The sequence below is a fragment of the Liolophura sinensis genome, chromosome 5 (assembly GCF_032854445.1).
Source record: "Liolophura sinensis isolate JHLJ2023 chromosome 5, CUHK_Ljap_v2, whole genome shotgun sequence".
NCBI classification, from domain to species: Eukaryota; Metazoa; Mollusca; class Polyplacophora; order Chitonida; family Chitonidae; genus Liolophura; species Liolophura sinensis.
In genome coordinates this window covers 19,432,155-19,448,683 of record NC_088299.1, presented here as the reverse complement: position 1 = coordinate 19,448,683, position 16,529 = coordinate 19,432,155, and the positions used below count along the sequence as shown (strand labels likewise).

At 40.4% G+C, this 16,529-nt stretch overlaps 1 protein-coding gene across 1 annotated transcript in view; it reads right to left on the bottom strand.

Annotated features, from left to right (window-relative positions):
* Positions 1-168: 168 nt before the first annotated feature.
* The window catches only part of LOC135466030 (pyruvate dehydrogenase phosphatase regulatory subunit, mitochondrial-like), a 28,735-nt gene continuing 12,374 nt past the window's right edge, over positions 169-16,529 (bottom strand). Inside the window, exons 11-17 of the mRNA XM_064743420.1 lie at positions 12,229-12,387; positions 11,306-11,451; positions 10,101-10,249; positions 8,746-8,953; positions 7,965-8,054; positions 7,221-7,400; positions 169-4,948 (exon numbers count right to left, since the gene is read on the bottom strand). Coding sequence (XP_064599490.1) covers positions 4,520-4,948; positions 7,221-7,400; positions 7,965-8,054; positions 8,746-8,953; positions 10,101-10,249; positions 11,306-11,451; positions 12,229-12,387 — 1,361 coding nt within the window. The 3' untranslated portion in view covers positions 169-4,519. The remainder of the gene's footprint in view (positions 4,949-7,220; positions 7,401-7,964; positions 8,055-8,745; positions 8,954-10,100; positions 10,250-11,305; positions 11,452-12,228; positions 12,388-16,529) is intronic.

The window sequence follows — 16,529 nt, the reverse complement described above, 5'->3', positions numbered from 1 at the left end:
GGACTCCAAAGGTCAAACCAGCCTTGCGATGGCAGTGATGTAAAGCGAATGTAGAGAGTCAAACATGTCACTGATTTCTGAACATAACAGTGAAATCCTATGGAGAGTTCATCATACTATTGCTGGTTCACCATGTGAAGATAAATACAACAGGAGTTTGACTGAAGTAAAATGCAAACTTTTTATTTGTCCCTCAAGCTGATTACACTTCATGATGAAAAAGCTGAGCTAGTACATACAGAGTACTCCGTATGCGTCATACATGGATGTACACACATGTAGCTTACAAAGCAGGCAGAACATATTACTACCCTACATGCATTCACATTACTAACTAGATACATACAGCATGAATATATATATACATGTCCTGCTGAATCGGTCACAATTGGAAATGCGATTAAATTGCATGTACTTAATAATTAAACCAGAAAAGTTGCACCTGTACCACTGGCTAATTGTTTGGCCACGAAAATAATTATAATCATGTCTTACCTTGTCTGCAACACACTGAAGGGTAATTCTGTGGATTACATTGTAAGTGACTTCCTCCACATACTTACTCAAAAAATTGATATTTGTTTGGAAGATCAACATTTCTCATGACATTTATCTACACTCCAGCAAACTATTCTATATAAAACATGTGGCATTAACATTGTAATATCATGGCATGATAAAGTAATTGATACATTCAGCTGCCTTGTGTACAAAGAAATAAGAATGCAGTTAATACACTGTAGAGCTACGCCACATTTATAGCCAGATCAAGTATATCTCAGCACTTACAGCCTACAGTCGTGATCACAGAAGGCATAAGACCCTTCAGACCTTACAGCCTACAACCTTGATGATAGAAGGCATAAGACCCTACAGCCTTGATGACAGAAGACTCTACAGCCCTTACAGCCTACAGGCATGATGAAAGAAGGCATGACCCTACAGCCTTGATGACAGAAGACTCTACAGCCCTTACAGCCTACAGGTATGATGACAGAAGGCATAAGACCCTACAGCCTTGATGACAGAAGACTCTACAGCCCTTACAGCCTACAGCCATGATGAAATAAGGCATAAGACCCTCCAGCCCTTACAGCTTACAGCCATGATGATAGAAGGCAGAAGACCCTACAGCCCTTACAGCCTACAGCCACGATGACAGAAAACTAAGACCCTACAGCCCTTACAGCCTACAGCCACTATGACAGAAGGCATAAGACTCTACAGCTTTGATGACAGAAGACCCTTCAGCCCTTACAGCCTACAGCCATGATGACAGAAGGCAGAAGACATCAAAAGTCTTACAGCCATGACAGGAACATTCAAACTGTTGAGCCAAGACCTTGCTTCATCTTGACCAGTGCTCTCACATCTGTATGTCATGTATGTAGCATAAGACATTACATGCTGCTGCTGCTGCTGCTCAAAGAATTCCTTTTTAATCTTTTCTTTGATTCTATTACTCTACAATATGATAAAATTTAAGACTGTCATACATGCAACCTTAAAATACAAAAAGTCAAGACACAAGCAAATATGCTTCAAGTTCATACAGAAATAACTTTGAACAGACGATCAGTTGTTCATGTATACATCCACTTTACATACATCTACCTTCATACTGTTGCTAATACTGGCAACGTACGTTTAATTGAGCAACTTTTATAGCAAATATGTATGTACGTTTCCATAGCAGCTCACTCTACCTGCACAAAAGTCAGCTGATATTCAGACTTACTTCTAGAGGGGTCATTAAGTGCACATCCAAGTATACAATAAATAGCACGCAATTCAGTGATAAGACATGTCAGGGTCAATGAAAAGCACCGGTTTCTTCTTCATGACTAGATGTGCCCGATTCACGAGTTTCATGAAAATTACTTAAAAGATTAATGCCTGTTTATTATTTATTCATAATTAGCTACGCCTGTATGAACTGTTAAATTAAGTGTAAAAAAATATTGAAAAAAGGTACAATAACTTGAGTACTATAGCTCTTAAAATCACTAGATAATAAGCTGGTTTTATGCATATTTTCCGCCAACACTCTTTAGTCCCCTCCAAATTATGTCACATAAGTCCAATCTTTAGTTGTCAGAACCCACCCAAAACAGCTGTATCTGCTCTCATCATTTTACAGCTGAAATCTATGAGAGAAATACAGCTGAATTTTCACAACAGCACCGGCACACTGTCATTATAAAATACTATTAACTGAACTGAAAACTGATAGATACTAAATCTCTGTACACTAACACCAAAGTCCACGTAGTACATGTGTTCATATTGTTCACGATTTTATGCCCCTATAGGCATAGGCTGTTTGGAAAGCCAAAAATAACAGGTATCGGTCATTGTCATCAACCATAGGTAAACACACACCAAACTCACACACAGGTAATGTGGAGTGCCTGCACGATTCTGACAATTATCATGACACATCATGAACGGCCGAACTGTATTTCTTTTTTGTTCCTTCATATATACCAAGAATCATCAACATGAACTGGAATATCTACCTGATGTTTTAAACAGTATATTGTAAACATACAAATAAAGTAAAAGTACATTAAGCACTAATCCACTGCTACGCACATCAAACAATACAATAATCTTTATAAAGGAAAACACAGCAAATCAGATATTTTAGGCAGGTCATAGCAAGCATCTCATCAGGTACATGTAGGAAGGTAGTTCCTGAATTTGGTATATTTGAGATCACAACAGCTGCCAAAATAAATCCACTTACATGTTATGACCAATATTCATTTCACAGTTTTGACACTACATTAATTTTCAGCATTCATATTTCATATCTGCTGTCTTTTCCTTTTAATGACCGGTGCATTACAATTAAGCTTTTCTATTTTCAATTATTGGGCAATGAAGGAAAATTCATTCAATAGATACTAATATAAAAGCTGTAATGTAAAGTTGCTCATTTTCTAATTAATGGGACATTTTTTTACCGTCATAACTTCACACTAAACTTAGTAGTATGCTATTCTAAGTCTTGAGATTTGTTTTTAGACGATCAATGACTCGGAGGAACAATTCCTGAGTGAAGGCAATTGGAAGGAACAGTTCTTACATCTGGCTACAGACAAGGTCTTTCGTTTCAACACAGTTAAAAATATACACATAGTTATATACACTCATATAAATTTATATAAACCAAGCAGAAAGCACTGTATATTGAGGATTTCATAATTAACAATGAAAATAAATTCCTTAAAACCAAATTTTGTCATGATGATTAGAATTTTTTCCTAATCGTAGGGACTGGTAAACAATCACAACAGCGGAAGTTGTATGAATAACAAATCAGTAATATCCCAACAAAAAACACACACCGGGCAGGTATGACACACACCAGGCAGGTATGACACACCGGGCAGGTATAACACACACCAGGCAGGTATGACACACCGGGCAGGTATGACACACACCGCACAGGTATGACACATACCGGGCAGACATGACACATACAGGACAATTAAAATCAAACCTTATATGATATAAAGCACTAATATACATAGCTGATTCGACTCAAAAAGGAAAACAACACAACTATCTAACAACTATGCCTTCTGACATGTATCACACATGTTTAGAACCTAAAAAGCTCTCTGACATTCATGTATCCACATGTCACATATACATGTAACAATCAGTTGACAGCATTAACAAAACACACAAATTACACCTCACAAAACAAAATTAAATTTCCTTAACTCTCAATGAATGTTATTCACACGGTGCAGAACACATGTATTGTCGGTACTAAAAAAATTCAGGATTTGCCTGTGATCAGACAAGAGAACACATTATGAGGAAATGAGTATGAAGGCCACAAGCACCTGCTGAAGTTCTTAAGAAGACACATGGACAAGAAGCAGTAAACAGCTGTTCATATGCATGTATACATAACCTCAACAACAACAACACTGAGGCCCAGTGGATCATTCAATGTATCAACATGCAGTTACACCATATACAAATACCAGTCAGTGTGCCACAGTACATGGTACATGCATAATCCACCAGGATCAAATACGCTTCTAAACCCAGTACCCACAAGAGAAAGAAAACAGTATTCCTGCCTTTCAGGTGCTATATACACGTAGTACAGGTAAAATATGTTCGCTTCCATATTACATACAACATAATGTACCTGTATACAATGAGCTGCAGTGTAACATAGTAGGCTGACTACCCTGTCCAACATCTACAATTTACCCCTACCAATAATATCAATGACTATTCCATGAGTATAAATCCCACACCAGTATGTGCATAGGCCCCACAGGGATGTAAGCCTAACTCCCAGTTGTATGACAGATGTAGATCCCATGCCCTGGTGTTCATAACTGATGCACACGTATATACAGCCTTAGTGCTAAAGACAGTTCCAAGGGAGGGAGAAATGAGGCTGAGCCCACATCACGTCACTGTGAGGGTTCAACATCACGCTTAGCATTGCAGCCCTTGTGTGGGTCACACCCCCCAACCCAATTCCTTAACACCTGCTGGCTGTTCCAGAAATGGGGCTTCGGGCAGGCACTGGGATAAACAGGGGTTCTGAGGTGGTCAGGGCTTCGCGAGGTGTATGGATTCGTGCCCGAGCCACAAACCTCTTTCCAGCTATGTCAATCTCGTAGGTGGCGTTCTTGTCCAGGATGTAGTCACTCATGTTCTTGGTGACGACATCCTCGCCGTTGTCATTGAGATGTTTGACAAAACCCATACAGACCATCTTCTGGAGGCTGTAGCCATAACCACTGGAGGTAGTTGTGCCCACAAACTGCCCGTTCCTAAGGATAGGCTCCCCGCCCCAGGGCCACAGGTCCGTCTCCTTGTCATGATCCACCAGGGTGAAGTGCACAAGCTTCTTACTGATCCCTTCCTCCCTCTGCTTCAGCAATGCCTCCCTCCCAATAAAGTCTTTCTGCAAATACACAATTTAAAAATTATACTTACAGTAAATCACAAAAATATAAAAATGCTACCCATACGTATCATATTTAGCAAATCACATAATCTTCACCAACAAACTAATCACTCCTCTGTTCTAGTGGTCAGAGAAAACTCCATGCTATGATGTAATATTATAGGGCAGCACCGAATTACCTCCCTTGACGTCACTCTCCCATTTAAGAGGTGCGTCTGTAGAAGTAAGGTGTGGTTAGGTGGGACCTCAGAACTCAGAAAATGGCTAACAGTCAGCATCGAAATCAAAGCGACATAAGCTAGTTGAAGACCTAGCTTTAAGACAGCTTTTAATTTTGTAAACTTGTCTGGAAGTCCAGGTTAAACATTACGTATTTTTTTAATCCACTCAGAGGTAATTCAAAAATCCTGACCCTAATTAAATACAATAGACAGCTTGACAAATTTGTTATATATTCTGCTTTTAAGCTGAAGAATATCAACTTCATTTGAGATCTCTCTACATTTCTGCAACTCTCAAAAGCTGATATCATGCTTTTTTTAAAACTTCTGCTGTCTAGAAAATATTTGTGACTGTCGTGACACAACCTACATAGTGTATGCTTTCATAGGCAAGGTCCCACTTCTCACAGTTTCACGCCTCAAAAACTGATCTTGCGTTATGTCATAGTCACTGTCATGTAATAAGGGAGGTAATTCAGAGCAGGCCTATCGTTAGAAACGCAGCATGCTGAAAGTTATACACTTATCAATATCCTTGTCATGACCGGCTGAACTAACATTTACTTCACATTTTTTAATTTAAGCTGAATGGTTGCGATGGCAACATAGCACACATTATGACAGCAAATGATCAGAAAGTAACCCCTAGTGCAATATGTGTACACTGCAACATGATCAACAGCTACCAATGTTAGGATGCAAAGAAGTGGGAAAAGGACATCGAATTACAATTTGAAATATTGCAATAATGTAAACAAATATGTTAATACATTATATGACAGACAACCAAGTGCATCCAATTTCAAGGATTTTACACAAGTCTAATCTGATACAGTAAGGCCTTTGTGACAATAAACGGGGACTGACATTAATGTGGCTGTTGTGCAACCTTTCGCTCTCTGAAATCACTAGTCTTCCACCAACATGATGTGCAAGTCTGTACATCATCACGTGTGAAAGTGTGTCAGTAACCTGCAAAAGGTCAGTGGTTTGATCCGGCATCTGTGCTTTCCTTCATCCTTATTTATTTATTCATTTATTTATTTATTTGATTGGTGTTTTACGCCGTACTCAAGAATATTTCACTTATATGACGGCGGCCAGCATTATGGTGGGTGGAAACCGGGCACAGCCTAGGGGAAACCCACGACGATCCACAGGTTGCCGGCAGACCTTCCCATGTACGGCCCTAGAGGAAGCCAGCATGAGCTGGACTTGAACTCACAGCGTCCTTCATCCTTATAAATGACAGTCATCATATATGTGGTAAGACGGAAGAAAAGGACACTGGTGCAACAAAACCCAAAATGTCATATTTCAATGAGCACTGCAATGAGCTTACCACAATTATCGTGGGCATGCAGATATTCTCGGCTGTGGCCAGGGGCCAGCTGTTCACAGTGTATTAAATTTAAGCCAGGCTTAAATCTTAATACCAGTCTCATCCTAACAGAAATTAAATGACACTTTCGTCTGGACTAAAGTTAACACCAGGCTTAAGTCCTAACAGAAAGTAATTGTCACTTTAGTCTGGACTAATGTAAACACCAGGCTTAAGTCCTAATAGAAAGTAAATGACACTTTAGTCTGGACTAAAGTTAACACAAGGCTTAAGTCCTAATAGAAAGTAAATGACACTTTAGTCTGGACTAATGTTAACACCAGGCTTAAGTCCTAATAGAAAGTAAATGACACTTTAGTCTGGACTAAAGTTAACACAAGGCTTAAGTCCTAATAGAAAGTAAATGACACTTTAGTCTGGACTAATGTTAACACCAGGCTTAAGTCCTAACAGAAAGTAAATGACACTTTAGTCTGGACTAATGTTAACACCAGGCTTAAGTCCTAATAGAAAGTAAATGACAATTTAGTCTGGACTAATGTTAACACCAGGCTTAAGTCCTAATAGACAGTAAATGTCACTTTCATCTTTACTAATGTTAACACCAGGCTTAAGTCCTAATAGAAAGTAAATGACACTTTAGTCTGGACTAAATTAGTCCTAATACGCTTCTGAACAACTGGGCCCAGGCCAGTAGCATACTTACATCAAATCTAACCCTGAAGTCCCGCCCACACTCGAGTGGCGTGGTGTGAGTGCTTAAATCCAGTCCCCAGTAAGCAAAGAACTTCTCCATGCGGAGAATTCGCAGAGCGTAGTAACCAGCATTCATGATCCCGTAATCTCGGCCTGCTCGCATTAACGCATCGTAAACATGGATTGTCAACTGGAACAACAGAGATTCATGTAAAGTTATGCACATGTACCTCTACACAGATAATGATTCTCCATCAATTCACACAATTCCTGTGACATAAGTACTATACAATACGGCATCAATCACATCCTCAAAGTCGACCCTGTGAACTCAGGTGACGCCATATACAGCTGATTGGATATTTGTTATCTGGCAATATTTGACAGTTTAAATTGCTGGTGATGCTTTCATTAAATATTTTATATATGTTTTGAAAATGTAAGGATTTTGTATACAAACTACAAACTATATTTTAACATATTTTTGTGTTTTTTGACATTTAACTTTTTTTACGTCTTTTTTTAAACTGTTTATAAGTTGGTTTCCTTTATGTTCTGATTACGGATGTTAACATTCTCATGTCGAAAGCCCCATGCAGATGTAACAGTTTCCTGGTTCAAACAGACTCCCCCCCACAACACAGTTGAACTACTGTCAACGTGTCATTAAACCTTTATCACTGGTTTACTCTCCCTGTAAGATAAGGACATCTGTGGAAGCCCCTGAACGTATCAGATTAACAGTGTGATATACCTCAGAAGGTATATAGAGGATGAAGCCGTCCTCTCCAGAGTGAGTCAATCTGAGGGCTCGGATCCCACTGGCATGGCCCACATCTATCTCCTGTCAGAAACAAAACCAAAGAGTCACTTTATGTTACATCAACTCCGACAGTTTCTTCTTGAGTGTGACTGTTCATACCATGGCTAATCTTAAATGCTGTCTCACCGAACCACCATACAGAAGACATCTGACAATTCACCTTGCCCAATCACGTTATAGCCACTGTCTGTTCAGTCCTGGCCCTCTCCTCTAAACGTGCCATTCTATGCAGCCATAAGCACATATAAATTTGTGATAATGCAAAGATAGGAACATACAGCAGGTAATAGGAGCGATGTATGGCATTTATATTTGTAATTTGATCAATTTTACAGCTTTTCATCAGAAGCTTTCCTTCTTATGTTACACCTATATACAAATTAATTACTTACAGGGTAAGTCTGATGTTTTAGCAATACTACATAAGTCAGTGGCTCAGATCTGCATGCCTTAAAATTAACAAGTAGCCTGCTGTTTAAATGTTGTATTTAAACAAGAGATAAACAAGGCTTGAAATTTATGAAGGCTAAAAGTAAAGAGAAAGATTCGCATATTATCAGATAGATCTATGATCATGTGTCAATCCTTTTAGTTTAAAGTAACTTCACGTTGAGAAGAAGCATTTCGCATGACATGAACAGTGTCCATCAAATCTTGAATGTACATGTCACTAAAGTAAAGTGATCGTGATAGAATCTCCAGGACAGAGTACCTGGCAGGACATGATGGGAAAGTCTGCTTTCTTGGTGGAGGCGTCTGTCAGCTCAGCCAGTAAGTCTTGAGCCCGGGGTCCCACCACATTGATACCTGCATAGAGTGAGGTAACGTCACGGATCTGTACAGAGCTATCCTTGGGCAGTTTCTTGTGAAGCCAGTTCAGGCCACGGGTTTGCTGAGATGTCGGTGAGATCATGAAGTAACTGGAACACACCATATACTTATCCACATACACAGGCAGTCATATTATTTGTTTTCAGTTTGTTTGTACATGTAATTACTGTACTGGACCTAAAATTTCCCCTATGACTGATTCACTCATTCTGCCGGATTCTGAGAGAGAAAACATTTGTTTTGAGTAAGTGAGTGCTTCGGGTTTAATGTCGTGCTTAACAATGTTTCAGTCATACATTGGTTTTGAAGGTAAGGTCATATTTAGCTGGGAAAAAGTTTTGACATCCACTAAAATTAATATTTTATGACTTTCATTTGTAAAAATTAAGTTTTTCAGGCAAATATAGAGTAGCATGGAGATGAACTAGTGCAAAATGTATTTGATATTTAATAGGGTAATATCTCCGCGACACAAACTTCAGGTGCAAAGAGCTAAATGACAGTATGAGCAATAAGTGGTATCTGATCATAGCAGCAATCTCACAGAGCCACAGTTTCTTGTCAGTAGGGGTACATCACAGTTTGACACTACTGTTCTTAATCATTATGACCTGATGTCGGAACATAAATCGTCACATTCTGTTTGTGTCTGCACAGTGCCTGACAAAAATTAGGAGTATATTTTAACTGAATCTAACAATCAGGAAGTCCATGCAAATCCCATGAAAAGTGAAAGGCTTCCTTACAATCTGTTATACCTTAGCCTAAAATCCTGTGGCTCTCCTGAAATTTCAACGAGTCAACTACCACCTTTGGAAATTAATAGACAGCACTTCCACACCACACAGCAACACTGTCTTCACGCATCAGACACGCAGACAGACAGACACAGCTCATCAGCTTATCCCACACCACACAGCAACACTGTCTTCATGCATCAGACACGCAGACAAAGACAGACAGACACAGCTCATCAGCCCATCCCATCCCACCCCACACCACACAGCAACACTGTCTTCACGCATCAGACACGCAGACAAAGACAGACAGACACAGCTCATCAGCCCATCCCACACCACACAGCAACACTGTCTTCACGCATCACACACGCAGACAAACAGACAGACAGACACAGCCCATCAGCCAATCCCACACCACAGAGCAACACTGTCTTCACGCATCAGACAGGCAGACAGACAGACAGAGCTGATCAGACCATCCCCTACCAGTACTCACTAGTTCTCATCTAGCCTAATCACACTGGTGTCGTTCTCATAGCCGCCCTGCAGGTTGTGCATCCCGGTGTGGATAATGGTGCCAAGTGGTTTGTTTATGTCATTAGAGCACAAGTACTGCAGGTACTCTGTCGCCTCCTGATTCCGAGACTGTTAACGAAAAAGGCAGATGAAGATGATATTCTCCATTTGTGACAAGATCTAACTGTGCAGGCTGTAACTTATCTACAACAGTTATACACGTGCATCATATTCTTTAAGTACAGTGTATCCTGTCAGCCGACCAACGGCACCAAACTGTAGTCCACATCTTGCCAGCCGACCTACGGTGCCAAACTGTAGTCCACAGCTGACCTACGGTGCCAAACTATAGTCCACATCTTGCCAGCCGACCTACAGCGCCAAACTGTAGTCCACAGCCGACCTACGGCGCCAAATTACTATAGTCCACATCTTGCCAGCTGACCTACAGTGCCAAACTGTAGTTCACATCTTGCCAGCAGACTTATGGCGCCAAACTGTAGTCCACAGCCGACCTACGGTGCCAAACTATAGTCTACATCTTGCCAGCCGCCCTACGGTGCCAAACTGTAGTCCAAATCTTGCCGGCCGACCTACGACGCCAAACATAAATGGTAGTCCACTTCTTTCCATACTTGTGGGTATCACTTGGTAGTTCTTTATTAAAAGTGGCTTGTTCCTTTCAAAACTTTCAAATAAGCAATGCAACTTCACAGATCCATCTTCAAGTATGGCCATGTTTTTATGCACCTTGCGTCTTTAGATTTCAAGAAACAACACCAGCTTTCGTATTTTATCCTGCAATATAAATACTTACAGGAAAACTTGTTGCTAACAAAGTATCAATAGGGGACCTTTGAGTTTGAAAACTTTTGTCATTAAAGGTAAAAGCATGGCAGTTCTGCTGTATCATGAAAAATGTTAGGTAACCTTTGTAGACATTTATTTACTGATCCTCTGTCTCACAGTGGTCCAGAGGGACAGATGACACATATTTCCTTTAGGAACTTTTCCAGTTCACAAAAGTTCACCTCCACAATTTTCTCCATCGTTCATCTACTGTTAAGTACTTTGGGGCCAAAAATAGTTGCCTAATATTTTTGACAGATGACATGATACAGTAGGGCGTTTATTACCTTCAGAGATAAAAGAGTTCAACTTATATAATTACTTTTTATACAGTACCTTGATCTCGAACTTGGCGAATGAAGACATATCAATGAGGCAGACTCTCTCCTTACAGCCCCAGTACTCCGCCTCCACGTAGTCAAACCAGTTAGGTTTACAGAACGTCCCCTGGGGGCGCTTAGAACTGGAGTCCATGTAATCATCTGAGGAGAAATAATATCACATCACACTGTCTGCCAATGACTGCCTTTGTACATTTTCGTGATGAATGAAATTCCTCCATCCATCATAAAACCGGACTGCCGTCATGAAAGTGAACAATCCATTTAAAGAAATAAAATAATTCATAATGAATCACATAAGACACTGAGTACATCCACTCCAATAACACATCATATACTTACTTATTTATATGATTGGTGTTTTATGTTGTAATCAAGAATATTTCACTTATACAACAGTGACAGGATTATGGTGGGAAGAAACTGAGCAGAAACCAGACGAAACCCACAGCAGTTATCCACATGTTTTCTACTACATCTGCAACATATCGATTTAGGACATACAGTAAATTCTAGGTACTGGTATGACTGGTCCATCCAAAGTCAGTACAACAGACATTAGGACTGGAATGCAAATCCAAACTAAGTGGTCATAAAAGGCAGATGAATCAATCAGAATCAACCCAAATAGGTCTTCTGAAAAATGCTAAACTATAGGTGAAATACAGTATACTTCCTGCTATGAAGCTGGTCTTGGCCGGGTGATAAAAGCCCTTAAAATTGCAGGAACACACAAGGTGTGCACTCAATACTGATCTTGGACAGGGAATTTGTAAATTCGTGACAATAAACAGCTGACAATGCTTGTTAGTTTCCTCCATCCAAAACAATGACGGTCATCATATAAGTGAAAAATTCTTGCGCATGGCCTTAAATGAAATCAAATAATTCAAGATATTTCTGCTTGTCCTGCCATACCTGTATCAGGTGTGAAGTACATGGCTCTCTCATAACCCATGATCTGTCCCCAGATGGCGCCGGCGTCCATGAGGCGGGTGTGGAGGACAGATGTTCGCAGCCTGGTGGGTCCTGTAGCCTCATCTCTCAGGTTTGGGTACATCAGCTTAGCATGATAACCTGCCAGTACATCACAGTCAGATCAGTTATGTGTACTTGTGAGGAATGCGCAGTGATCAGTACACCAGTCAGATCAGTTATGTGTACTTGTGGGTGGTACACAGTGATCAGTACATCACAGTCAGATCAGTTATGTCTACATGTGGGGGATACACAGTGATCAGTACATCACACTCAGATCAGTTGTGTACTTGTGGGTGATACCCAGTGATCAGTACACCACAATCAGATCGGTTATGTGTACATGTCAGGGGTTACACAATGATCAGTACATCACAGTCAAATCAGTTATGTGTACATGTGGGGGACACACAGTGATCAGTACATCACAGTCAAATCAGTTGTATGTACTTGCGGGGGACACACAGAGATCAGCACACATTCAGATCAGCTGTGTCTACATGTCAGGGGTTACACAATGATCAGTACATTACTGTCAGATCAGTCATTTGTACATGTGGGGGATACACACTGATCAGTACATAGTCAGGTGATGTCTCAATAAGAATAACATGTGATTATGTTGGAGGTATACCCCTAAAAATTAAGTAATTTTTTTTTTTGGAGGGGGCGGGGGGGCTAAATTTAGCCAATAAGCTTTGTAAAATGTGTCACATCTGATGCTGTGTATTGTGAACTGTCTGTACACAATCTGTGTCTTCGGTCAGGCTGTGTGAGGAATCCAGTAAAGACTGGTGGTGATCAAGTCACAACAGTTACTTCACTGTCTTGATTGTTGCTTTGCAGAATTCTTCGGAGCATGGTACTTAACACATATCAAACAAAGAATGCCAACAGCTCACCTGACTGAGCAGTTTGTAAAACTGTATAATGTTCAAGTCATCTGATGCATTCAAATTTTGATCTCTCCACCCCCCCAAAAAACCTAGAATAATTGACAGTCATACACAGGTATTATCCTCTAATTATATAGTGCTAAGATCTTGCCATTATATCAACAAGAAAGACCAAAATTACTATACTGTCACAAATATCACTGTGTATCATATGCACAAGGATTGTGGAGCATTGACTTCATATGTTCTGGAGTTGTAAATCATGGTGTTGGTAAAAGACACACAGTGGGGAGTTAGTGCACAACAGTGGGGAGGTCTCTGATATGAAAATCACAAACTGCATTTGGAAATTCGTGTAATATGGGAGGCAACTGCTACCCTCAGAATAGCTGAGCAAAATGTTGAGCTATGAGGTAAAAGACTTCCGTGGTCTTTGAAATGCAAATTGCTTTATGTAAATCACAAATATGTTATCTTTGTACTATGGATGGCCACTGCAACCTTATGATTGACCAAAAACTTTAACCAAACTCGACACTGCCACCGTTACTGACAGCATCTGATCCCCCCCACCCCCACCCGACAATACCTCTCCTTACGTCATAATGCGAGGTAGCAAAGGACTAAATCAAAGCCCAGGGAGCACATTTTAGCAGGCTTCCATAAACTACATGTCAGGTGTGTCCTTCCATAAACTACATGTCAGGTGTGTCCTTCCATAAACTACATGTCAGGTGTGTCCTTCCATAAACTACATGTCAGGTGTGTCCTTCCATAAACTACATGTCAGGTGTGTCCGTACAGCTGATACAGTGACATTATTCTTGAAATTCCAGATTTAGCCACGTTACAGCTGAAATATGGACCAATAATTCATCCATTTTACAGATATCATACTTAATGTTATCAATAAATAGCTAACAAACAAACACCCCTTTGCCATCTTTAAATGTTGGAAAGGATTATAATTTCATAAATTAAAATCAGAAAATAAATTAAGCTTTTGACAATTCCTTGACACATCAAAAACTCCAAGTCAGTGAATCCACACCTAATGGTTATTGAAAACAAGAACATAGGCATTCAAACATCATATTTTGATAACCATCTCATAATAAAGCACAAACTTGAGATTAATATCTTTTATCACATACCTATGCGTGTTACCCGCCTGATACAGAGCCCCTTGATATTTTTTTGTATCACCGGCCTCTGAACATTTTGCACGCGCGGCACAACTTTCGCACCGAGTGACCTTTTCCTGGGAAAGCCCTGCGGTCCTGAACGGGGCTTTCCATGCAGTGCTGACCTACTTACACGAAAATGCGATTTATTCTCCCTAAACTTAAGACCTGGAAAAACTAATAAAATTTTTTTATGCCAACATTATGGGCAAAAGGGTTATATTCAAATATTTTCGTCAGTTTTTTTTGTGTCATCTGCTTCGTGATTTTTGGCGTCAAATTACATTCCACAACGCTCACAGTTGTCGATGTCGATTCAGGCCAGATTTCTAGCTCGAGACGTTTGCAAGTCATCTGCACATTAAGTTTTCTCCTGTAAATATTTAAATTCGCCTTTTCCTGTTCGTTCTCCTTTCAAAAGTTTGTTGTTGCTACTCAGTTATTTCTGGATTTCCGAACCGTTTACCTTTGGAACTGTGCTATACTGTTAGTGTTACCAGTGCAAACCATGCCATTATGGAAGCTGAGAATACCAGTGAATGAGACATGCCAAATTTTGACCTCGGATTTTGGTCGGACAGGGACAGTGAGCAGCTATCCGACTATGACGGTGATTTTCTTGCTAGAGTAGATGCTTTTGAACAGGAAATTCCGGTCACCGACGCCCATGACAATCACCTAAAACGGGCGTCTTTTTTTCCGAACAGGAGGCCAACTTTCGTTGAATGCAGTGAGAGGGAGAAATCAGAGTTTGTTGTGTCAATGAGGAACAAAAACACTGCCCGGAAGACGGAAAGCGTAGTATGAATATTTTCTGGATTCCTGCAAACCTTTCCTGGCGAAGATGATCGGGAAATTGAGGACATACCACCCGTCCAGCTGAACAATTACGATGGATCGTTCCTTCTTTCCCTGAGAAAACATGACGGTAGTGAGTATGAACCAGACACTCTGACTAGTTACCACAGGGCCATAGAACGCTACCTACGCGAGCATAACTATGCATATAGCTTGATTTTTGACAAGAATTTCAAACTTCACGTGACATCCTTGCTTCAAAACACAAGGAGCTCAAACAAAAAGGCAAAGGGAACAGGCCAAACAGAGCTGAACCACTGACAGAAAATGAGGAATGTATACTGAAGGAAAATAAAGTAATAGGAAACCATAGTCCGTGCGCACTTGTCTACAAAATATGATGGATGAATTATCTTCATTTTGGCCTTCGTGGAGGAGAAGAAAATCGTAAACTCAGATGGGGAGATGTGACCTTAAAATGTGATGAACACGGGACAGAATACTTGGGAGTACAATGAGCGCGACACTAAAACTAGGAGTGGTGAAAACCCAAACGTGCATGTCTGCCCCTTCCAGCCGAAACAATTTGTGCTCGATAACAAGGATGACTGCCCGGTAGAGGCGTACAAAGTCTACAAGGACCAAGCAAAAATGTGCACAGCCGACAGTCCATTTTACCTCGGCATTAATTACAGGGGAAAAGCTTGCAGTAATGTATGGTACAAATGCCAACCAATGGGAGAGCACACCCTAAAATCAATTATGAAAACCATGGCAAAATGATCGAATTTACCTGGCCGCTTGACAAACCACAGTGCCCGCAAAACAACATGTAACCGTCTCCATCATGCTGGCGTAGCTCCCAAGAGCTATTATGCAACTCACTGGCCACAAAAATGTTGCTAGTATAAATAATTACGCTGTTGCTTCTCACGGTATGCAGGAAAAGACGGACCACATCATTTCAAATGCACCAGTCACACAGCCTTCCGCTACGAGCGTAACTTTTCCTCCTCAACCCAGTACATCCACAGAAATTGATGCAGCTGTCCCATCACCTTCTACACTACAAAATGATCTGTTTGTTTCACAGAATTTCACACACAATGTAAACCATGCCACTAGAACATGTACAACTGCCGGTATTTTCCAAGGTGCATCCTTCTCAAATTGCACGTTCCACCTCATTTTCTGCCATGGATCAGCTGCCCATTAACTTTGTTGACAAACTTTTCAAGAACTCGCAGTCTTCAGCAAATTTAAAGAGCTTTCAGTCATCCACATGTAATTAAATCACTTCTTCACTTTTAAAATTCGTGCCGGACCTGAGTTTTTTTTGCGCACTTTACAGCTGCTATACTCC